At 38.7% G+C, this 25831-nt stretch overlaps 1 protein-coding gene across 1 annotated transcript in view; it reads left to right on the top strand.

Annotated features, from left to right (window-relative positions):
- Positions 1-23575, top strand: part of BMP3 (bone morphogenetic protein 3) — a 24818-nt gene extending 1243 nt beyond the window's left edge. Inside the window, exons 2-3 of the mRNA XM_024767057.1 lie at positions 15967-16877; positions 23311-23575. Of these exons, the coding sequence (XP_024622825.1) occupies positions 15967-16877; positions 23311-23502 (1103 nt within the window). The 3' untranslated portion in view covers positions 23503-23575. The remainder of the gene's footprint in view (positions 1-15966; positions 16878-23310) is intronic.
- Positions 23576-25831: the final 2256 nt, after the last annotated feature.

Raw genomic sequence — 25831 nt, forward strand, 5'->3', positions numbered from 1 at the left:
GTCTGGAGCTTCTCTGGGGTACCTTGTGCTGATGTTTCTTAAGTCGGTCAGCGGAAATTCCCTTGGACTGGGCTTTAGCCATGTTTACCTAGAGGCAGATGTCATTTTATGCCAACCCCGGGGGCACCAGAGAGAAAAGTCACACCTGAACTAGATGCCTTCCCTTGGGCTTTTAGACAGTCGCTTCTCCAGACCTTGCACCTCCTCTTAACTCGCGTCCTCTGTGTTACTATATTTGACACTTTCTACTTGATAGTCCCTTGGTGGCAAACACACAAACTAAACCAGGTGCTTGGGTGTTTCGATTATTTAAAACCCATCTGGGCAAATAGGGGCTGTACCACCCACCCTGGGAGGAGCTGGAAGGGAGGGGAGCAGCTGTGGATGTAAACACCTCTTGGAATCCGCCGATGAAAATCTGCTCATCCCGTTTTTCAACACACAGATCACTGCGGACTGAAATTCATGGCTTAACAAGGTTTCTCCTGGCCCCTGCGGTGAAGCGAATAACTTATGCTAACAGCCTGCTTCCCTTGTGCTAACAGCTTGAGGGAAAGTTTCCTGGACACTAACTCGGTTTATGTGCTTTGAGGATGCACCAGGCTTTTTTGTTCACTACATTCATGATAAAGGGACCTGTCTTCAGTGAACCGTTGAAAAATAGCCAAGAACTTCAAGTAAGGAGGCCGTGCCTCATGCTCTATCAATTCTGTCAGAATCACTAGAAAGAAATCTCCCAAAGCTTTGATATGTAGGACTCCTGGAAAAGAGGAACACAAAAGCATCCATCAAGGAAAGCCCTAGGTTGACACTGTAAATATACTCTAGAGCTCATAGGCATGATGACATTTACAATAAACGTGAATTATGCTTTCTAATGCAGAAGTCTTCAGCTATAGTCTGAGCTGAACCAGATTTCACTTTCTTCTTAAAACCACGAGCACGATCTATAAGGAGTTGGCCTTTGCTACGGAAACAGAAACCTGCTCTGGTTCATCCACACTGTGTCAGCCACTTGAGAAGGCTGTCCTGACAGCTGACCACACCAGTGAATGCCCTGTTTACTTTAGTGCAACTCCAAGGGCAGAGCTCAATGAAGAAGTAGTGTTGGGTGGGCAAGGCAGTTGGCAATAATGAAGATACTGGAATCCTTCTTATCTCGATATTCATTTTCTTGGTACTATTCCTAGGGAGTAGCTGAGGTACCCAAAAGGTGAATAGAATTTTTGGTATCGGCAAATTTCATTTTAGTATGAATCACGAGGTTTGGAGGTAGCATGTGAGTTTGTCTCATTCACAACTATTGTATAGTGTTTTTGTATGTTTGTTTTAGACTGAGGGAACCATGAGTGGGAGATGGATAAGGATTTGAATAACTCAGCCCCCTTTACTTTTTGGGTCCCACTCACTCCATGCATTATAATTTCAGAGTGTCCCTTATCAGCCTCTCTGTAGTCTTATACCATCAAATGATAAACTCTGATACAGAGGCCAGAAGTTCCCTTGAAATGATGAATTGCAGCTTGAAGCATATATACAAGGCTGCGTGCCCTGATAAGAAAAGTAATTCCTTTAACATCCTAGAGACTGTCTTAATGACTTATTCATCAAATGTAGACACTGGTTTTTGTGGAAGCTGAAGTGTCCTGTTACTACATTGGAGACTTCTGGAGAGACTGTTCGCCTTGGACCCCTTCCAAGAGTGTTTAGTTACTAACACACTAGAAGGACCTTATTATGAGGCAGTTCTGGCTTTAATAAGGCAGGGCTCCAGGAAGGTGCTAAGGCTTTCGTGTGTGTCTCTCTCCTCTATCCATAACAGCATTTCTGTAACATCCTTCAGCTTGTGACATACATTCTGATGCAGGCGAAAGATGCTGTCTGCATTAATAAATTAGATATGTTTTCTAGTCCGTAGTGTTTAAGTTTCACAATGTATGGGCTTCTCCGTACCAAGGATGTTACAGATTTTAATGGAAGGTCAGGTGTGTGCTGTATCTATGGAGTGGCTGCTGTTCTGGCAGACTTTCCCAGTGCTTATTCAGGCTGAGTTATAGCCTTAGAGCCCTATTTGCTCCTTGGAACATACCTGATTAAAATTATTTATTGTTCTAAACCTAGAATATCTTTGGTTGAAATTTAGCTTCTGTGGTCTCCCTCTGATTACTTTCTACTTAAACCATTACTTGATGGTGGGTGGCATTCATCCTAAATACACTTTCTGCTAACCCTTTTCTCCTCCCTCAATGGTGTGCAGTTGGTGTGCCAAAACCGTAAGTTTGGAGAACTCATAAGTCTTTTTGTGATGTGCAAGGGTTTACATAAAGATACGTTTTATCTTTCCCTTTGTAAAAGGTAATTTACAAAATTATTGATGACAGAGAAGTTCGGCTTTAGAAAAACACACCGTCTTAAAGGAAGACAAGAGGGATATGAAATCAGCTTTTATTTTAATCTTAGTTTAAATTGTCCTTGGCTTCTATGTAATAAAAAAAGAGTATTTTACATGAGGTTTTCTCCTGGCTTGGTCCTTTAAGATACATACTTTGTGTTCATTAGTTTCTCATCATTTCCATAGTCACTTAATCTTATTTTTCTTAATCATAAATTTAACCTCTTTAGAGAAAGCAATTAAAGCACAGATGTTCTTATTAGGAAACTATCATTATTTTAATTTATGACATGTAACTACAAAAATGGTTGCATTTCAGTGGATTTATGTCACCTTAAAAAAAAAAAATCACGCAGACTTCAGAGACAAAAAGAAAAGAAAATTGAGGAAAGTCAGACCCAAAAGCGAATATTTTCCTTCAGTGAGAAAGGGGAGAGTCTTTCCTACTGTAACCAAAGTCTTTAAAAATGAAGAATTATAAAGTGACCTGTTTCTGAAGTGCAAGTCTAAAATATAAGGCTTTAGGAAAGATATAATTAAGGGCTAAACAATCATTCCAATAGGAGCCAGTCCTGTAAAATGCATGGGCCAGTGGGAAAGCATCGTTTTTGATGGATTTGATGGCAAGGGGATGTAATAACTTTATTAAAACACAGTTACCTTGAAATTCCTGGCACCTAGAAACTAGGCTTGAAATTAAAGAGTACTTAGATTATCTGATGTTTTTATTCCAAGAACAATAGTACATCTGGAGAGGGGGAGCTGGCTGTGCAGCTGCTTTGAATTACACACTACTTTGAATACATGATAGCCCTTAATGAAGTTTTTACTGTAATAGGCAAGACAGCTTTACAATCTCTGACATTTAAAAATCCATAAAACCATGAATTCTTGATTATCTATGCTAATGGAAAAGAGAAAGAGAATGTATTATTACATAGAAAATAATTTAAATTTAGCTTTTTAGTATAGTTAGACATACTCAGAGAGAGAGACCAAGAGACCACGAGGGTCAATGAAAAACATCGCCTAAGCAGATAATTCACTAGGGGAATATTTGTACATTAAAAATACATACATAATTAAGAGTATATTAAAAGGGTTACAGACATTTTATCTAAGCAGTGGAAATGTATAAGCACTTGATTGACCCAGTTCAGATTTTTCTAAAAATTAAATAAAGATGTGGATGTCGAACCTGCTCTTAAGCATTTTGGGATTATACAATTTTGTATTTGGAAGAGGCTTTAAAGAAAGCAAGTCCAACCCCTTACTTAAATGGAAGAAGAAATGGGCATCATGATGTATTTGCCAGACAGTTTTTCAAACATACTGAGCTCATCTCAAAACCTATGATTTCTAATCATCTTATTTTCTAGGAGAAAAATTTTTAAAAGAGGGTCTTTAAAAGATGTTAACAGGTGTTACATAAAATTGCATTCCCTGGTCAAATAAGTTTGGGAAAAATGATCAGTTTGCTTTGGGACCTTTCAGGTCCTTTAAATGCTAGTGGACCCTCTTAAGAGTGGATCACTTTCTCCCCAAGAGAGCATTTTAGAGAATTATGGTTCTAAGATATCTATTTGGGTAAACATTGGTTCAGAGCCTTCCTAATTTCTCAAGAAAGAAGATATGCAAAATTCAAAGTGAATATTATGACTGAAAACTGTCTCGTTTCTCATTTGTTTATTCAGGATGTTTACTTACATTGTTAGTTTTTGGACTTGAGTCCAGTTGGCATTGTACAGTTGGCCCTCCACATCCGTGGTTACCAAGGATCCAACTACAGATTGAAAATATTTGAGGGGAAAAATTTCAGAAATTTCCCAAAGGCAAAACTTGATTTTGTTGAATTATAAATACTCTAGAGATGGTTTAAAGTGTACGGGAGGATGTGGTAGGTTATATGCAGATAATATGTATGCCATCTTATATAAGGGACTTAAACATCTGCGGATTTTGGTATCTGCAGGGGTCCTGCAACCAGTTCCCTGCGAATACCAAGGGTCGACTCTACCATCTTCCTGATTAAATATCTTAAACTTCTATGAATGTAATTTTAGAGTTTCTGTCATTAAATTTGATTTTGCCTGTTTCCCTATGAATTCTCCTTCATTGTTTTCTTCTATAGAATTAATATTTATTATTTTACATCTAATCTGGTATTATTCTTTTAAAAGAAAAGCTACTTTATTTGTGGAAAAATTCACTAGAGGTCATGCACATCACTTCTTTAATGTTTTACCACAATTAATCCTTGGTTATAGACACCTATCAAATCTCTTATATAATCCCAATTTGTTTGCTGTATTTATTAGATATAATAAAGCTCATACCTATCAAAAAGTCTAGCGAAAATTATTGAGCAACTTTGCATATACTTTGTATTTGCTATTCAGGATTTTTGTGCTCCTACGTCAGAACTTTTCTCCTAAAATTTTAATGGTTTTCTCATATATCCAATGTGTATACCTTAGTAATCAGTATCTTAATAACTTTATTTCAGTGGTATGGTGGAAAGAAGTTTGGCATCACAAAGAGTCTCTATTTGAACTTTCCTACGCCAAGTTTCAATTCAGAGTGAATTTTTAGGATTATGTTACGAACACATGAAAATAGAATTTTGTAATAGAAACACTGGCATAGTATTAATCAAGTGACACAAGTATACCAGGATAATATCTACTTTGGACCATAGTAAACCAAGACAGGATGACCAAAGAGCCCTCATCTATGGAATATATTTAAAAATCCATAACATTGCTAGTCTATTCATATGTTAGTAGTGGCTGTGTCCTAGAATATTTTCAGGGATGATATTATCAAAGGCACGAATGTCTCTTTTTTCATCTGAAACATTGGCATGTAAGTCATAAAGCCAATTGAACATGGGGTTTTATTGACTCCTTCAATGATCTACCTTCCTTTACGACCCATCGTTTCTTGGCAATAGAACCACAGTAAATGCAGTGCCTTGATTTTATTTGAGCACACTGTAAATAAAAGTGTTTGGACAAACTGATCCTACTGTATTACCAACTTCAGTACGTTCTTCCTTTATTGAGTAAATATTAAATATTCCTATTAAATATTATAGTGTTAAATATTCCTTTTATAAAATAATTGCATCCAATAGCTTTAGAAATGAAAGCTTCTTTGCCCAGTCCTCTGATTTTACAATTAAAACTATTGAGGCCCAACATGATTTTCTTTGCTTTTCCTTCAAAGAAAATTTTAATTTAATTGCATGGTATTAATCTAAAGACTGTTTGAGTTGAGTATAGTTGCTGCACTTAGGCATGGGTTAAGATAAATGGTTTTCGAGAAGAGAATAAATTCCTAGAGTTTCAGTTTTTCTATTTCCTGAGGCTAAGCATTAAGAGATCTAAATGCTACTCTTGGCTGAATTGCTAATTAATAAAGTTATCTAATATTGCTAGGCCTAGTTTTGACATCTATCAAATGGCTTAAGTCACACCTACTGTGCTAGTCTCACAGAAAGATGGTGCAACTTAATTGAATAAAATTGAGTGTGAAAATGCATTAAAAGTTTGGAAGCCCTATATAAATGAGGTATTCTTAATATTTGGAGATACTGTTTCTCTCTAGCTTCCCACAAAACCTTAAACCTACGTAAAACATTAATAATTGCAATTGTTTGTAGCACAAAGGATATATCTGGGTAGCAACGTAAATATGAAGCGGTAGTAGTCCTCTTGTAATACAATCTATGCTATGCCAAACCTACATTCGAGAAATTACCGTTTCTGTCCTAACCTTGGTGGCTGCATGCAGCAGAGTTGCACCTTTTTATAGTGATTTCTTGAAGTTAGTTTTTCTCAAAGTATGGTCCCTGGATTGGCAGCAGCAACGTCACCCGGGAGTTGTTAGAAATTCTCCAGCCCACCCAAACCATCTGAATCGTACTCTGAGCTTGGGGCACAGAAATCTCTGCTTTCACAGGCCATCAAGGTGATTCTGATGCATGTTTGAGACACTCTGTTCTAATCTCACGTCTCTGGAGTTTTGAGTATTTTATAACCAGCGTCTGAAATCTAGGATTGATTGACTTTCTAGTTCTGGTCTCATCTGGTCCTTTTAGTGGGCCTTTCCCCCAGACAAATGGTTTATTAACTTATGTAAGGGTAACTTTCTTTCACTTTGGAAGGTATATTAATGTCTTTATGACAGTTTTACCCTGGGGAGGAGTTCAAAAGTAAGTTGATAAAGACATCTTACCCTTCTTTCTCAGCTGCAGAGAGTTTGGGGCCTGATAGGATTGCTAGAAAGAGGATGATGGGGCAGGGGCCAAGTCTCTGGAGGGCAAAGGGCATATCTCATTTCATGCTTGTATTCTGAAGGCCTGGCATAGTTTGCCACACAGTAGGCACTCAGTAAATATTTCAGTTGACCTGAATTAGGTGTTCAGAGGACTAGATAAGAAAAAATAGTAGAAAAACTATTTGCCAGGCAAAGGATCCTTTAAAAATAAGATTGCCATGAAAGAATTTTCCATGAGGCACTTTACAAAATATACGTTGAATGGCAAAACTATTCTATTTTATATACCACTGTTCTTGTAATGCTTCTTTTCTGATGAACTGAAACTCCAACAGTACTTATCCCCAAGAAGGCCTTTTGTTGACTTGAAAGTTTTTTCACTTGAAAGCCTTTTCACTTTAGTGTGAAGTGGGAAACACTTTAGAATCTGGTAAGTTTATACCATTGCTCATTCAACAAATTTGACAGGTATTTTTCAGGATATCAATGCTCCAGACTGTGCAAAGAACTAGGAGTTCAAAACTTTATCCGGACATGGGTCTACCCTCCGAGAGCTCACAGTCTAGGAATGCCCTTGGGTGGAGGCTAAGAGCAGATAAACGGATTAGTGAACATTTTGCTGTTCTAGAAAAACATACATTATACCATCTTTGGCCATGTTTTACTTTGGACATAGAGAACGGTTGTTTTGAGATCCCATAAAAGTCAGTTATTTGACTGGAACACTGCAAGAAAAAACACATTCTGACTTGTGTTCTACTTAGAATCTCTCCATCTCACCTTTGCCCAGAAATCGAAGGTGGCATAGAGGAACTGCAGCCTTGACTCCATAATCTACAGCAAATATTCAGCCAGTGACCGTGGGCGTATATGGCCCTGTCCTAGGCACCCCTGCATTTCTAGCAGCTGTGCTTTGTTTGGAGAAAGAGGTGGAAAAAAAAAAGTTGTTCTTAGTTACATATTTTCTGTATGACTAAAATGTTTTCCCTGCTTCCTGGGGATTTAACAAATCATCAAGATTTCATTTAGTCTATTTGTTTTAAAATCAGACTTTACATAGAAAGCTTTCCATTGTATATTCTGTTTCCCTTTGAAAACGTTCTGTGTGGGCCAGCACGAAGGTGACCTTCCACTCACCACTCCCTGGGCACTGCCTCAGCTGCTCCCTGAGAGGAATTGAACTGTCGCAATAGTACAGCTGGTCCCAAGTCACAGTTTCCTTACTGAGCTCTTGGTTTCATGAGGTGCAGGTGCTTTCTTTTCAGATGAAAACATAAATAGATCTTCTACCTTTATCTAATAACCAAGCTCCTAAAAAAGTCCATATAGGTAGTACAAGACCTGGGTTCCTCTCCAAGATCAATGCTCACCAGCTGGCTGCATTTATGGTCCTTCATTTTTACATTTCTACAATGAATAGGTTGGACTAAATCTGTTTATTCACAAAAGAAGCATTTATTGAGCACCGCTTAAGAGTTAAGCCCCACGCTCGGGACTGAAGAGTCTGATGTAATTACTACAGAGCCTTGTCTTTACAGAATTTATGGTCTTAGGAAGGAATAACAATATAATGAAAATAGTAATAGAAGAGGGGTCTGAACCGAAGGAGTGGGTTGTCGTGACAAGCTTGCCTCTGCTTTGCCTTAAAAATCGAATCTGGATAATAATCAAGGAGAACTACGTTGGGTAAAAGCATTTCAGGGAGAAGTGGCCGCAGCCGCAAAGTCCTAACAGATGTGCAAAGGAAAGTATGGCTTGTTCTGAAACTCACCTGACTTCTAAACCCCTTTCCAATTCACAGGTATTATGACTCTAGAAAATTCAGAATAAGATTATCATGCCAATGGCACATCCTAACGACCACAGTAGACGTATTCTCAGCAAGGAAAAATCCAAGCTTGTGCTAGTGCCAGCAAACAGTAAGAAAACAGCACCACCTATTGGTAGTTACATTTTGGCATTAAAAACATTTCCTTAGGAAGAGCTGGAAATATAGCCTATCGTAGTTCCTTGCAAGGGATCTGAGAGGTTATCTAGTTCACTTTTCACACCTTCCCTACCGTAAAGAGATCCTCCTGTAGTAGTCTTGAATTATGACCACCTCTCTTCTGTCTGCCTGGTCCCACAGGGGTCTCACCCTCAGGCTAGACACTTAGAAAGTCATTACGTTGACCTTGATTCTGGTTCCATTCAGCTATCACCTTTAGACTTAATTCTCATCTTTGACACTGACAAGAGAAACCCTGATCTCTCTGCAGGCGCTCAAATATGTGCAAACAATTCTCACGTCACCGATTAACCTTTTTTTTTTTCTTCTTCCAGAGCAGGTATTCTGTATTTAACTCAAATTTGTAAGAAATAACTTTAAGACAAACATCTTGGTTACTTTCCTAGTTGCTCTCTTTTATATCAATAAACTAGTTAAAATAAGAGCACCCAGAATTAAGCATGCAACTCTAGATAGAATCGGATTGGCATGGCACAGTTACGTTCTCTAATACCTGAAGACTACCAACAGCCTAAAAACACATAAACTATTGTTTTGTAACCTGATAACATCTGCCATTGCTTTTTAATATTATTATTATATGTTTGTTCTTATTAACCAGAAAGTATACCTCCGTTTCCGGATTCATCGATTCCAAATAGGTAAGTATCGGAATATTTCAGAAGAATAGAAAAAGTGAACACGAAAGTATTTTCCATTCACTGATATTTCAACATAGATATCTTCTTCACAGATAAGTCTGCTACTCATGGGGAAGAGAGAGAAGGCTACTGCAAAACTCCTGTTGTTAAGTATACGAGAAGATACTTTTTTGAAAAGATAAATTAATATAAAATCTAAAAAAGCATGAGAGTAATTGAATAGATATTATTACCACATATTTCAACTTGCAGGGAGGTATTTATCTTATCTTATATACTCTACTGCACTCATCTACTCGACTCCATGCAGCTCTCTCACTACTTTTTTTGTCCATTTATAAAGACTAAGTACTTGTTGACTTGTTTTAGGGAAAAGAGCATTGACTTGCATGGAAATGAAATGAAAAGTCAGGGAAGGCAAAAATAAAGTATGGGTTCAAGGAATGTTTTGTGGAACTGTTGAGACTTCTAGCTCATTGTTTTAAAAGACATGGGGAGGAGGGAGATCTAGGACAGGCAGAGGTAATGCATCTCCTCATCTGGGTGGAAATAGCAAAGGCATCGAGTGCTACTTATCATACAACACCTTTAGTTAGGAGCTAAATGTGAATTGGCCATTTCTTTTCTGAATTTCGGCAGTTTAGGTGTCTGTAAGGACTTCGAATAACTACGTTAATATGGGATATTTTTATGAGTTCCCATTAAATATTGGAAATATTGCTTATGCAAAATCTTGCATATGTCCAACACTGCTTGTGACTAGAATGTGCTGCTTTTATCTCCTCCCCAACACTCCCTTTTCCTCTCATTTTTTTTTTAACTGAAGTATAGTTGATTTACAATGCCATGTTAGTCTCAGGTATACAGCAAAGTGATTCAGTTGTACACATATATATATTCTTTTCCAGATTCTTTTACCTTATAGGTTATTGCAAAATATTGAGTGTAGTTTCCTGTGCAGTAGCTCCTTGTTGGTTATCTATTTTATATATAGTAGTGTGTATCTGTTAATCCCAACCTCCTAATTTATCCCTCCCCACCTTTCCCTTTGGTAACCATAAGTTTGTTTTCTATGTCTGTGGGTCCATTGCTATTTTGTATATAAGCCCATTTATATCGGTTTATTTTTTTTTTTTTAGATTCCAAATGTAAGCGATATCATATGATATTTGCCTTTCTCTCCTCATTCTTAAAAGTCTGGTTAAAGGTTGCATCTTCCCCATATGTCCCTCTTCCCCATACATGGGGAAAGTTCATTGCTCCCTCCTTTGTGCTCCAAAAGCATAGTTAACACCTTTGACGGAAAGTAGCATCATCACGGCATAGCTACCTGCATATTGATCTTTTCCCCTTGTACTGGTGTGGACAGCGGTGGCCATTGGGCAGCGGACCCAGCCAAGGGTCCAGCACCTAATAGGTGTTCAATTCATATTTGTTAAAGTAAAACATTTGTTTTGCTTTAGTTCCTGTTCTTTGTTGGTTGTACTGGTTGTATATGTGTAATACACAAATAACACAATTGAAGCTATGTGTATAATTGCCTTGCCATAAAGCACTGTTGCTCAACTGCCCATTTAACTCTATTTTAGAGCAGTTTGTTGGTCTTTGACTTTTGATTGCAGATTGAACTGATTAGCTACAGCTGGAGGGAAAATTTAAACGTATTCACCAAAATTATCTTAATATAATGTCCTTAATAAAGGAAGGTGTGTTGCATTCCAAGAAAATAATCTTTTGCTCAACTTACGTTTTGGTCTGCATGTTCATGTTTAGCAAATTCCTAATTCTTCACCGTCTTTGAAAAACAATGCCTTTTTTCTTTCCTTTTGGACTATATGACCACAAAAATGGTGGTCATTCTACTGTCCAAGAGAAATTTACTTTGAACCACAGATGTGAGCCACATATGTAATTTAAAACTTTTAGTAGCCGCATTAAAAAATATGAGAAGCGAAAGGAGAAATTAATTTCAATAATATATTACATTTTAAATGTTCTGCACCCACACCAACAAGCAATTCTTGAAAACCAGCAAGGGGTCTGATAATTCAACTGAATTCTGCCACCATCTACCTGAAGACAGCATCAAATTCCCTTGGTAAAGGGCTCAGTCCCGCAAGACTGTCCTCCACTTCAGATGCCAGTCCCAAACCCAGGTTGTTTCCTGTGCTTCTGACCAAACTAGCTACAGATTGGAGTTTCCCACAATCTCCTCCTTGGGTTTGGTTAATTTGCTAGAGTGGCTCACAGAACTCAGGAAACCCATTTACTCACTAGATTACCAGTTTAGTATAAAAAGATATAACTCAGGAACAGCCAGATAAAAGAGATGCAGAGGGCAAGGTAGGGGAAAGGGCTTGGTGATTCCATGCCCTCTCTAGGCACTCCACTCTCCCCAATCTCCATTTTGTTCACCAACCCAGAAGCTCTCCAAACCTTGTTTTTTAAAATTTTTATGGAGGCTTTGTTACCAAGTCCAAGTTCGCTCTGCTCACCACAGGACAGGACAAAATAATTGGATTGGAAAGCCAAGAAAATGGCAGACTAGTGTCTCTGAAAAACTATCTTATCAGGGTTTGGATGCCTGTTTCTTTTATAGCACAGAGAGGGGGAGGAGATAAGGAAGTGAAGTAAAAAGCCCATAAGTTTTGGAAATATTCCCTGGAATGGCCAGCCTCGGGGAGGGGGTGTGTTAATTTCTTCTTTCTTGCAGCCATCCTCAGGTGGACAGGGTCCGGATGCTTCCCTGAACAAAGGCACTTTGGTTTAACATTCAGGCAGAGGGGCAGGGTTCCCCGAGGCAGGCCATTATGTATAGACAGTATCCTTTTGGTGAACAAAAGCAGCAGAAAGCAAAGGTTAAAGTAAAAGAAACAGATCCAGTATGTAGTCACTGTTGGCTCTTCCCTGTTACAGCTTCCTTATGTAGGCATGGCTGATTAAATCATTGGCCATTGGTGATTAATTCAACCCTCAGCCCCTCTCCCCACCCCAGAGGTGGGGATTAGAGCTGAAAATGCAAACCCCCAATCACAGGGTTGGTTCCCAGGCAGCCAGACCTCATTCTTAGGTGACTTCCAAAAGTCACCTCATTAACATAACAAAGGACACCTCACGGCTCTCATCACTTAGGAAATTCCTAGAGTTTTTGGAGTTCTAGACCAGAAACGGAGACTAAGACCAAATATGTATTTCCTATTATAAATCACAGTATCACAACATTTAACCCAGTGTATCCAAATATTATGATTTCAACACGTAATCAATATAAAATATATTAATGTGATATTTTATACTGAGGCTTCGAAATACAGTGTGTATTTTACACTTACGGCACATCTCAGTTCAAACTTAAGTGACTAGTTGCTATCATAGTGGACATTGCAGGTCTAGTTAACTAACACTCATTGAGTTTTTTTCCTAAGGGCTAAGTGCATTACCTGCATTCTTTCAATTAATTCTCACAACAACTCTGCCGTTAATGCTATTGGGTTCATTTTACAGGTGAGCAAACTGAGACTTGAAGAGTTTAGGTAATTTGCCTGAGTACAGCTATTGGGTGTGGTGGAGCTGAGGCAGGGCCATAAGGGCTTTGACTTCAAACGAAGGCACTGAATTAAAATTAAAGCCATCAGAAGAGGCTGTATGGCGAGTTCTGTGACATTTATGAGACGATACTGAAGATTAGACACAAGGTGAAGGCTGGTTAACAGCAGGGCACAAGGTGTCTGGAAACATGTGCGAAAGAAGGAAATATTTTGAAGCAAAATGTAGGCAAAAGGAGTAGGATTGGTTTCCCCAATAAGACACCATCACCCACATCCCTCGGAGTTCATTTCTTCCCTGCCAGTGTGTTCCTTTGGCAACCATCTGATTGCCACATACCTAGAACAGAGTGACTTCTCTTTCCTTCCATTTAAAACTTCCATCTGGGTAAAAGTACACGCTCTTTGAATGTATGAATTAAAAGTATGAATTAAAGCTAGTGTCTGAACAAGTCTGATGCCATGGCTTTGTTATAAAGGTCTGTAAAATATTATCCTGGTGTCATGGATTATACAAACATTCACAAATGGCAGTTTACTCCTTTTCCCTCACACAATGTTAGAAATGAGTAAAATATGTTTCCCACTGCACTTCCCTTATAAATGGGGACTCAATGAACTCATTTTAAGTTTCCAGATCTTTATAAAAATGTTTTGTTTTTACTAAAATATGTTTTTGATCAAGAGCATAATTTCACGATTGTGTGTATGTTTCTGAAACAAATATGTATATGAAACAAGTGTATGGAGGAGGGCCCAGGCTCTGGTGACCGATCCCAGGACAGAGGATTCTTGAGCCTAAGCTCAGCCTTACCATTAGCTCATTAGATGATCTCAAGAACAGGAACCAATTTCTGCCCTTACTAATCAATCGCCCATTCTGTTACTCTCTCTCATTTCTGCATCTGAAGACTTGGAAATACAAATTGCCCAGTTTCGATAATTCTGTCGCACTCTACAGAAGCAATTCAACTCTTATATTCATGTAATTACATAAACTTTAGACAAGCTCCACAACAGCACTAATTCTTCATGACACTTTTGACTGTGTGACTCATTTTTCAGATGTTATCTGAAGATGGAGCTATATGGTCTTGCATACCCACCCTCATCCTGCACCCTTAACTTTGTGAGGAAGATAGAAGAAGGGGTAATCCCTGTATTATGGTTAACACCAGTACGAACGACAATAATAATTTATACTTAAGAAACACTTACTGGACCCTTTATGAATTGACTTACACACATCTCATTTAATTCTGATGACAGGAGTATTATTCCATTTAATGAATGAGAACACTAGTTACGTAGTTAATAAGTGGCTGAGTTACATAGTTACATAGTTAATAAGTGGCTGAGCCAGGATTTGAATCAAAGTGAATTTACTTCCACCAATGCTTGTAACCAGTAAGCTAGACGCTGCTTCAGATAAGATGCTATCATGACACTGTGCCAAAATTATAGGAATAGTTCTTGGCAGTCTCATAATTAAAAGCCAGAACGCTCAGCTCTCATACCACTATGTTTACAAGTGTGTTTCAGTAAAGGAAAGAGAAAATTATTTAAAATGGCTGACCCATGCCTTAATCTTCATCCAGTTTATAAAATTACTCCTTTTGTTTAATTGTGGTGAAAATTACATAATTTAAGTATAGCTATTTTTAAGTGAACAACTCAGGGGCATTTGGTACCTTCACAGTGTTATGCAACCACCAGGTTTATCTAGTTCCAAAATATTTCTATAATCCCAGAGTAAAACCCCCTACCCATTAAGCAGTTTCTCCACATTCAGCCCCTGGTCTGCATTCTGTCTCTATGGATTTACCTGTTCTGGATATTTCACGTAAATGGAATCATACAACATGGGACATTTTGTGACTGACTTCTTTCATTTAGCACAATGTTCTCAGGGTTCATCCACATTGTAGTATTATCAGTCCCTCGTTCCTTTTTATGGCTGAATAATGTTCCATTATATGACTATACAACATTTATTTATCCATTTACCCATTGATGGACATTGAATTGTTTCTACCTTTTGGCTATTGTGAAGAGTAGTGCTGCTATAAACGTGCATGTACGTGTACTTGTTTGAACACCTGTTTTCAATTCTTCTGGGTTTATACCTGGGGTAGAGTTGCAGGGTCATGTGACATTTCTATGTTTAACTTTGAGGAATTGTCAAACTGTTTTCCACAGCAGCTGAACTATTTTACATTATAGCCAGCAATGTAAAAGTGTTCCAATTTCTCCACATCCTCACTAACACTTGTTATCTTGTTTTTCTTATTATAGCCAGTCTAGTATATGTCAAATGGTACCTCATTTTGGTTTTGATTTACATTTTTCTGATGACTAATGATGTTGAGTATCTCTTCATGTGCTTGTTGGCTATTTGTATATCTTCTTTGGAGAAATGTCTATTTGGTTCCTTTGCTCATTTTTTATTGGTTTGTTTGTCTTTTTGTTTTGAGTTGTAAGGGCTATTTTTATATTTTGGGTCCTAGATTTTATCATATATATGATTTGAAAATATTTTCTCCATTCTGTAGGTTGTATAGACTTTCTTGATAATGTCTTTATTTTTTTCTTTTTTTTTTGTGGTACGTGGGCCTCTCACTGCTGTGGCCTCTCCCGTTGCGGAGCACAGGCTCCAGATGCGCAGGCTCAGGGGCCATGGCTCACGGGCCCAGCCGCTCCGCGGCATGTGGGATCTTTCTGGACCAGGGCACGAACCCGTGTCCCCTGCATTGGCAGGCGGACTCTCAACTGCGCCACCAGGGAAGCCCGATAATGTCTTTTGATGCACATAATTTTAAGTTTTGATGAAGTCCAGTTTATCTATTTTATGGATTTATCTACTTTTTTGATTTATATGTTATTTTCTTTTCTTACTTGCACTTTGGGTGTCATATATAAAGATCCACTGTCAAATCCAAAGCCATGAAAATTTTACCCTTATGTTTTCTTCTAAGAATTTTATGATTTTAGTGCTTATATTTAGGTCATTCGTTCATTTTGAGTTAATTTTTGTATATGATGTGAGGTAGGGGTCACGTTTGCTCCTGTTTACTTTCTTTCTTTTTTTTTTCTTCCTAGGAACGCTTGAAAATGAGAAACTGCATATTTTTAACCTGACTTCTCTAACCAAGTCCGAAAACATTTTATCTGCCACACTGTATTTCTATACTGGAGAGCTAATAAATATCAGCCTGAGTTGTCCTGTGTCCCAAGGATGCTCACATCATTCCCAAAGGAAACACATTCACATTGAGCTCTCTACGTGGATCCTCAAATCCACCGGAAACCAAAGTCAACTCCTGGGTCATCTTTCAGTAGATGGAGCAAAACTTCATCGAGATTTTGTTTCCTGGCTGTCTAAAGACATCACTCAACTTTTGAGGAAAGCCAAGGAAAATGAGGAGCTCCTCATAGGATTTAACATTACTTCCAAAGGCCACCAGCTGCCAAAGAAGATAACGCCCTTTCCTGAGCCTTATATCTTGGTGTATGCCAATGATATTGCGATTTCTGAGCCCGAGAGTGTGATATCAAGCTTGCAAGGGCACCGGAATTTCCCCACTGGAGCTGTGCCCAAACTGGATAGCCATATCAGGGCTGCCCTTTCTACTGAACGGAGGAGGAAGCGCTCTGCTGGGGTCCTGCTGCCTCTGCAGAACAATGAGCTTCCTGGGGCAGAATATCAGTATAAGGAGGATGGGGTATGGGAGGAGAAAAAACCTTACAAGACTCTTCAGACTCAGCCCCCTGAAAAGAGTAAGAACAAAAAGAAACAGAGAAAGGGACCTCACCAGAAGAGCCAGATGCTCCAGTTTGATGAACAGACCCTGAAGAAGGCAAGAAGAAAGCAATGGATTGAACCTCGCAATTGTGCCAGGCGGTACCTTAAAGTGGACTTTGCAGATATTGGCTGGAGTGAATGGATTATCTCCCCCAAGTCCTTCGATGCCTATTATTGCTCCGGAGCATGCCAGTTCCCCATGCCAAAGGTAGCCATTGTTCTTTGTCCTGTCCTTCCTATTTCCACAGAGTAGAAAGGCACAAGTTGAGTGTGTGTTTCCATTTACAAAATCCATCTGGACCTTTATTCTTGCATTCTAAAGTGTAATAGGTAACATGGTTATGCTTGTTTTTTCTTTAATGGCTGTTAAAGTAATATGAAGTCAATATTGGCATGAAGAAAGATATGAGAAAAAAATGTATGTGTAAAACATGTTTTTTGCATTGTTCCCAAACGCAGTGCATATTCAGCTACCTGGTCGCATGTGAATCTGTGCCGGTCCACAACAAGCAAGCCCCAAATGGTAGAAGGCTGAGCTTTGAGGGGGTATTCAGGGAATGAGTGAATGTCATGAGAGCAAAAGGAAGGACTAATTGGACTGATGCCCTGATTCAGAACATTTTTTGATAGTCTCTTGTGCGATGAATTGTCATCATGGGGCTTAGGACCAGGGTTGGGCTAGGAAAACTTACCTCATGAAATCCACCAGATGCTTATATCATTTGCTTCTCTGATAAATATCAGAACAGGAGTCAGAATAGGGAACAATGACTTTGTAGACTTCTAAGACCCATTTCAACCAGTCAGAGCTTACCTGTGCCTCTTCCAAAATCAGTGGACTGAACTTCATCTTATCAGTACTCAGAATCCTGACAGATGTATTCTCAGAAGCCTTCCCAACCCCACCTCCATCTTGCACAGCAAGTCCAAGCGACTGTTCTCTTTGAATTTAGAGTTAATAAAACATATTTGTACCCCTTTGCCTTCCATTAAGCTTATTGCTGCACTTTCATTCTTAGCTTGTAACAATTTGGATTATACAATGAAAAGTGTTCCTAGAAATAGAATTCAGAAGAAGAATAAGAGTGGTTTTTTTGTTTTGTTTTGTTTTTGTTTGTTTGTTTGTTTGTTGCAAAACTTGAAGTGAATCAACTTCTGCTATTGTATGTTGATGGAGGAAAAAAACCCTTTGCCTCAAAAAGTGACCAACTTCTGCTTACAGATCTTTAAAGCAGCTTGTTCATGTTACAGGCCTCTGATCATTGATGCTAAGGGCAACACACCCATAAAGCAAAGGGCCGACTGAACAAGACCAGGTCAGCCTCAGGGCCAGGACCTTGACTGAAATCCCATTTTCCTGTTACAATGTCTCAGGAGGATGCGTTTTCTACATTTTCTAGACCTTGTGAATTCCATGTTTTGTCAACACAAACACAAAGTAAGCATTTTATACGTTTATAATGACATAAACTGCCTTATCTTGTCTAAATATTTATAAAGGACATTCTACTGATCAAACGAAACTTGGTCAAACTGGGATAGCGTTTAAAACACACAACAAAGATGCCGAATATAATAGGCAGTGATGAATCTTTATTTTACAGTGTGGCTTGCTTTGTGGCATTGAGAGGCAGAAATGGATTCAAACTGTCTCTAAACCTGGGATGACTGATTTTAAGTGGGTCTCTGAGTCTTCCAAATAATCCCTCTCACTCTCATAAACTGTGGTTTTTCTAGGTAGCCTGGGGAAGGAGTTTCCCTCTTTCTTCTTGACTCCAGATTTTAAGACCCAGGGAGCCATGATAATGTGGAGATACTTAGTCAGTTGGCTTACCTGGCCTGGTCTCCACATTACCCCAGTTTGCCTCTCCCATTTCCTGTCGGCTCCTCTTGCTTTTCCTGTTCAAAAACCTTGCTTCCATAGATCTTCATCGCGGCTCTCAGTGATCTAAAGAATAATAATTTAAAAACTTATGAGGGTTAAGTTAAGAATAGAAGAGATAGGTTTAAGGAAAGAAGTGTGGTAGTGCAACAGAATGATTAAATGTGCATGCTCAACCATAGCTGGGTTTCTTAACCTTAAGATGCCTGCAATTTGCCTCAGGATCTTGTTAATCTGTAGGTTCTGATCCAGTGGTTCTGAGGGTCGAGCCTAACATTCTGCATATCTCACAAGCCCCTAGATGTTGCTGATACTACTGGTCCACACATCGTACTTTGAGTCGTCAAATCCTTTTGCCTTAAAACTTGGTTCCACCTCTTACCAGCTTTGTGTTTTTTTGTGTTTTTTTTTTTGGCTGGGGAGGAGTTACTCAAACTTTCTGTATGTTAAGTTTCTCATCTTTGAAAGAGGTACCACAGTAAATAAAAATATCGTAGTATCTACATAATGAAAACAGTGGGAAAATGAGATCATAGAGCACCTGGTGCTTAGTAGGCACTCAACAAATTTTTGCCATTGACATGATTATTCGCGGCCATTGTCTATTATTATTGTTGTATTAATGGCCAATGGACTGAGGAGAATAGAAAATCAAATGTAGGGGACTGAAGAAAAACCACTTAGGAAAAGGGATCAAAAGAATAAAAGATGTAAGACAAGAAAAAGTTTTGTACATGTTTCTTAGCCCTTTTTAAACATCACAAAGCTTCAAACTGGATTCTCCCTTCAGTCCAACAGTCCATAACCTCTTTGGAGGGTAATCGAATCAGGAGGGCATTGGTTGCAGCACTGAACTCATGATAACAGTTGTCAAAACGTGAGATGGCATCAGAACTGCAGGGAGAGTTGACAGGGGTAAGGGTGTTTTCTCTCTGAGTTGGAGATGTCCTTCTGCCAAGTTGAGAGTAGAAGTTTGGCTGTGATGTGGAGTTCTCAGTCTCTCATCACCTTGTGTGGATCTGCTTTTCAAGCTTTTTAGTGATTCCCTTTAAGTGTTCCAGGCTTTGTGTCTTTCAAATGGTACAGTCACCTAAAGGATGGGAAGCGTGAAGCAGTGTGAAGCTGTGACATCAGGGGTACCTAATCAGTGTTGCTGTTATCAGCAGTGTCCAGCATGGTAAGCAGAGTAAACTATTTAAATCAAAATATAGTCTGAGCAACAGAGGAAAACAAGGTCTCTGACCAGATCAGTACAAACACATGTGGAATAAGTGAGGTGCCAAGAACTTTCAGACTGTAGATATACATTTTGCCCCAGAGAAAATTTCTCCCAGGCCAGACTCCTCTGCTGGCCCTCCTTCCTTCTGGCCTCCTGAGTGAGAGCCTGCTCTCTAGAGCGGGTTCTTTGTCTGCAAAAGTTGACAACCTGTCTGTAATTCAGAACAGCTGTGTTCTGCCTTTCCCAAATTCCAGGCTTTGCCCTTTCACTGATTCCAATTAGATAGTTTCTGGGCTATCACACCCATGTGGGCTGGAAGAGTGTGGAGCAAAACCCCATGGCCTGAGTCAGGAATGAAGGCTTGGAGCTGATGACATACTCTCCCCTGCTAACGCATTTGTAATCAAATTCAACTCGAGGACATCATCCACAGCTTGGCAGGTGCGGGCCTGACCACTGCAGATTTCATTCACAGACACGGCAGCTTGAATTTTTCTGATTTCTAGCCCCTACAGCCAATCTGTCCTCCCAGGGAGAGAGACCCCTGGCGTTCTGCCATGAGATGAGAAATACCCATGTAGCTTTAGCCAAGCCGTATGCTTTTGCCTCCCCTCACCACCATAAAAGAGATGGAAAACAGAGATTTCAGAGGGAAAATGATTGAGCCATTGTTGCTGACAGAGGTCCAAGGGAACCAGCAAGGATTGGAGGAGTGAAGGACTTTTTTCACGGAATGGTGCTAAGGCTGGGAATAGCAAAGACACAGAATTAGGGAGCAAGGAAGCTAAACACTTTGAACCAAGCATCCTATATAAAGAAGAAATTCACATGGCTGAGGTCAAAATGATGTGCCCTCAATTAATTTCCTGAGGTTTCCAGTTCCAATCTTTGATCATGAAGATGAACTCTAAAAATCCTAAATCTTGATGTACCGAGTTACCTAAGCAAAAAAAAAAAAAAAAAAAAAAAAAAAAAAAAACACAGATGTCAATGTCATGTTTCACCTTCAATAAAAAGGGAACCTAAACAGATGTCAATGTCATGTTTCACCTTCAATAAAAAGGGAGACTGGGGAGAAAAACAACACAGGTTTGCATTTGTCATCACTAGGCTTCTTAAGCTACGTAAAGAGGGTCCTGAGAAATGTAATCGGAGCTCAAAAACAAGCAAAAATGATAAACTGGCAAATGCTCCACACTAGCAAATGACCGCATGGATCTTTTGTGCATGATATAATTATTCCTGGTCATGGCAGCTTGATCAGAGAACTTCACAGTGAGAAAAAAGGGGACAACCCCCTCGAAAACTGAGAGGTTGCTGATAAGACACACCAGCAGGGAATCAAGGGCTTGCACCTGGATTCCAGTGAGCCCACCAGAGACAGCTCATAGTTCCTGAATCTATCATTTGTGAGTTAGAGCTTAAAAAAAAAAAAAAAAAAGACAGGAATTTTCCTGGGGAACACCCATGAATATTTTCCATATCTGTGCCAGGTCATTTGCTCAGAACCTTTCATTTTTGTTGATGGGAATTATTTCCACAGAAATAGGTACAGTGGAGGGTATGTTATTATTTATAAGTATTTCATCCATTTGGCAAGTATTAATTCAGTGCCTAGAGAGCCTGCTCTGCTTCAGGCACTGAGGACCAGCCATGCACAGCAGGATTTATGGATCAAGTCCTCGTCTACTTAAATAGATCTACTTTATATGAAAAATAAATAGTATAGGAGTCAGTAAAACATTAACAATAACAGAATATTGTCATAAAATCTATGGTTTTTAAAAAATCCTTTGGGGCATTATCATATGCTGTTTGGATGATTGAATCTTAAAAATAAATTAATAGAGAAAAGTGTAGCTGCAAAATTTTTCTTTAGAAATCACCAATACTAATGAAATAGCAAACAGTGGCCATTGAGCCCTGTTGTACAATATGGATTGCAGTTTGTCAGTTACACAGATAGTATTGTTGCCACAGGGCACATGATATGCAAAATAGAGCAACATAGACTTCTTATCCTTAAGGAGAGAGAATACCTTTCTTTGCAAGGCTACTTAATTGTAAGTTAACTACTCTTCTTAACATATACTTAAAATCTCTAGGAAGAAAGAGTAAATAAGGCAGCTGGCCATCATCAGACTAATTTTAAAATAATTTATGCCTGTTAGCAATAATGTTGAAGTCTAATGTATGGATAATTTTTTTCACTTAAGATTGAAAGATGAGATGAGACAAATCAGATTTGCCCTTTTTCTGCCCCCCTCCCCCAATCCTATTTTTTTTTACACTGTGCCAGCTTTCTATATTATTTGCTTCTTCCTTGGCTTGTATACACTCTTAACCTTTTAACTTGTTGCAGTTTCCCATACTGGGAGTTTTAGGTGTGTAAAATTAGAATACCAATTAATTCACTGGGGGCAGAGGTGCCTCTGAAACATGGCTCAAAATCTTGACATTAGAAAACCAGAGTTTTGGCCTAAATCCCACACCTGAATTGACACATGATCCCTGGCAAGTTACCAAATTCCTGTTTTTAAATTTGTTTGAAACAGAACTGGTTTCATCTGCTTAAAAGAGACATTGGGGAGAACTAATGTTGAAAACTGTGGCACCGCTCATGAAGAAGTTCTTACCACTCTGGCAATACCTAAGCATTCTGGGCTTGGAAGAGTGACCCGTCTTCAATGCTTAGCAGATCTGGATGATACTCTCTAGATAAAACCACACGTCTCCCGTGGATGTTAATGATCCCATTTGGCATTTCTGGGGAACAGCTTTTACCCAGGTTTCTTTGGTCAAACTTCTGACAGCCATGGGATAACCTCAGACCCTCTAGATTATTCCCTGAGGATATGCCCCAGACTTAGAAGACGCTACAACCTTTAAGTCTGAACCCATTGAGCAACAGTGACCCCCAGTGGCCAATTGTGTAATCACCATCAATTCATCCTGGTGGTAATCATTAAATAAATCAATGCCTCTCGGCACGCTGGTGTTATTTTTAAAACAAAGTATAAATTTCACTATAGCAGTGGCAAAAATATCTATGTTAAATAGGTTCTTGCTAAGGGTTCTTTATGATTAGCATAGGATCAAGATCAAATTGTTTCCGTTGCAAACCTGTTATACAGAACAACCTAGGGTGTATTAATTCTCTGGGGAGTAAGTCATTTTTAATTAAACAATTCTTGCTTTAAAAACTGGATTAAAATCCTCACTCTACATGTCTACATGACTTTAGACATGTCGTTTAAGCTTTCTGAGTCTATGTCTCTACCTGTAAAATGTACGAGATGGCTGTTTTGTTGTAAGGATTAGAAATATTACACAGAACATGCCTGGCACTGAGCCGGCACTTAGTAAATGACAAATCACCGTTTTGGTGATGGTGATACTGGAGGTTGGGTTGAATGTGTAACGCTGCCAGGGCTTTAGTAAGCTGTTGAAACAGATTCATAATATATACATTTTAGCGATGAGGGCTGGAGAGCGGAAAAGCAGTTCCACCTAATTGGTGTTCTCCCTTTTCTTTTCCAGTCTTTGAAGCCATCAAATCATGCTACCATCCAGAGTATAGTGAGAGCTGTGGGCGTCGTTCCTGGGATTCCTGAGCCTTGCTGTGTGCCAGAAAAGATGTCCTCGCTCAGCATCTTATTCTTTGATGAAAATAAGAATGTGGTACTTAAGGTATATCCAAACATGACGGTAGAGTCTTGTGCTTGCAGATAACCCAGCAAAGAACTCATCTGAATGCTTAATTCAATCATTAGTTTATTTTTATGGACTTTTTTTTTTTTTCTCTGCCAATGCCTTTCATTTCAAAAGATTTTTTAATGGTCAAAAGAGAGTGAGTAAATAGACTGATGATTTCCACCAGGGAGAACTGGACTGTATCTGTTTCTGAATGTAATTCAAAGCAAGATTTTAGAATATAGGGACATCTCTTTCTTTAAAAAAAGAAAAAAATCACGCAAGACAAGTGATCAAACTGTTTTGAGAACTATTAGAGAACAAACTGATTTATTTTTGTAATGGGTTTTGAAAATAGATTGGAAAAACGCAATAGCTTATCATTGATCTCTGCTCATAGAGAATAGAATCACTTCATATCTTAAAGTAGGCTTATTGCCTTAGATTCCTGAGCAATGAATCAAGTGCTAAATAATCCTATCCGCTCTGATGTTTGTCTTAAAATTTATGGAGACTAGTTTACCTGTGTTTGTCTCTACAGGTCATTGTGTGACTCGCTGAGTGCAGAGTGTGTGCTCTTTGTAGATGGATGTGAGCACATTGCCAGGGGCCTGTGCCCTCTTTAGGAAGGTTTGCTTAACATGGCTTTATAATTCAGTCTGCACAGGATTCTTGTTTTGTTTCATTTCATGTTCTGGCAAGTTCCATTCAGTTACGAGAACTTTACCAAAAAGAGTAGACTGATCCAAAAGCATATGCAGAGAGTTACCACTTGGCTCAGCCATTTATATGGAAATACTGATGTTTTCATTTCATGGCCTCCAAGGAAAGGGAACCAGCAACCCAATTTTCAAAAACCCAGACGTAATTCTTCTTCCATATCTATTTTCCATGAGTGCTTTCATTTGTTCTTTTAAATGGAACTTAAAAATTCAGTTAAATGTTTAATTCTCTTGATATGCCTTTACTTCCTATGAAGTAATCAATAGATACCGAGACTCAGAAGTGAAGGGAATATTGGAGATTTCTTTAAGTGACCAATCTAATCACAATCACACGTTCAATATCGTTTTTCAGCCACATCCAGGTCCAGGCACTTTTTCACGTGGATCAAGGCCTTTGGCTCAGACGGGGAATCTACATTTTAGCAAAACTCACTGAAAATTATCCAAAAGGAATGGGAGTCAAATATAGACACTTCTTGGTGTTTTCCCATTTCTATTTGTCATAAATATCTCCTCTTACACTTTTGCCTTCAAGAAATTGTTTCAAAAATCTTTTCCTCGCTATATTTATGTGTGTGACAGAAATGTTGTCAGACCATGGATTGTTGCTGATATTCTATCTGTGGTTAATCCTTATTTCAGTTCAGTCTGACCTGAATAGAGTCAACTAAGCCATTTCAGAGGCTGTGAAGTATCAGAAGACACAGGGTTTTGTTCTGTCCCTGCCTATAGCTATCTATGGTGGTTCATAATTTAATTATACTAATTGAGCATCTACTTTCTGAAAGACATGTGTTAACTTCAGTGTCTTCACTGGTAAAATAAAAAGGCTGACTAGTTGAGCTGGAAGTTCCTTCTGCTACCGAAAGCTTGGGTTTACAATACAGTACTTGCTAGGTCACACACATCTTCCTTGAATGGATGGTAGCAATAGAGCTTAAAAATACTGCAAATATAGCTATTCATAAACCAAAGGAAAAAACATCCTACTCTTCGGTGTTTATGAGTGAGTATGGCATCCTCCATGGTTTAAGTAGTATTTCTATCTTACTAGAAACCCATTAAAAAAGTGCCATGAAAAGAAGTTTTTGACACTTCTGCAGTGTGTGTTGACGCCATGAATGACACACCTGTTCTAAATAATGAATTAAGTCTTGGTGCCTGAGTTACTATGGTTTCTTCCAGTCATTTTTTGTTCTGGGAGCATAAAGTTAAAGATTCAAAATGAGACAAGGGATGAAATTATTTTTTACTAAATTTTGTCCAAAATTTGAAAGCAAAATTATGTAGTAGAAGTGAGGCAAGGTGTGGCTGCCCTATCCTGGTCATAGTGTCTTTCAATAAAGAAAACTTTTCTTTCATTGGTAGATTGAAAGGAAATTCTTAATTTAGTTTTTTCTAGAAATGTATCAACCGAAACCTCTAGCAATATCCAGTTGTACTTCTCAGCCTTTTTCTATCGTGATGTCTGTCTGTTACCTTTCTTCATTTAAATTGATGCCCACTTGTTACAGATTAAATCCTACAATGGCAAAAAAAAATTATCTAAATAGTATTTTATCTTTAAGAACAACTGATATGACAAAATTACAACATAGTGAAAGAGTTTGAGCAGTAGTTATTTCTCGGTGACCTTGTAACCA

The sequence above is a fragment of the Neophocaena asiaeorientalis genome, unplaced genomic scaffold, assembly GCF_003031525.2.
Source record: "Neophocaena asiaeorientalis asiaeorientalis breed wild unplaced genomic scaffold, Neophocaena_asiaeorientalis_V1.1 scaffold848, whole genome shotgun sequence".
In the NCBI taxonomy this organism is placed as follows: domain Eukaryota; kingdom Metazoa; phylum Chordata; class Mammalia; order Artiodactyla; family Phocoenidae; genus Neophocaena; species Neophocaena asiaeorientalis.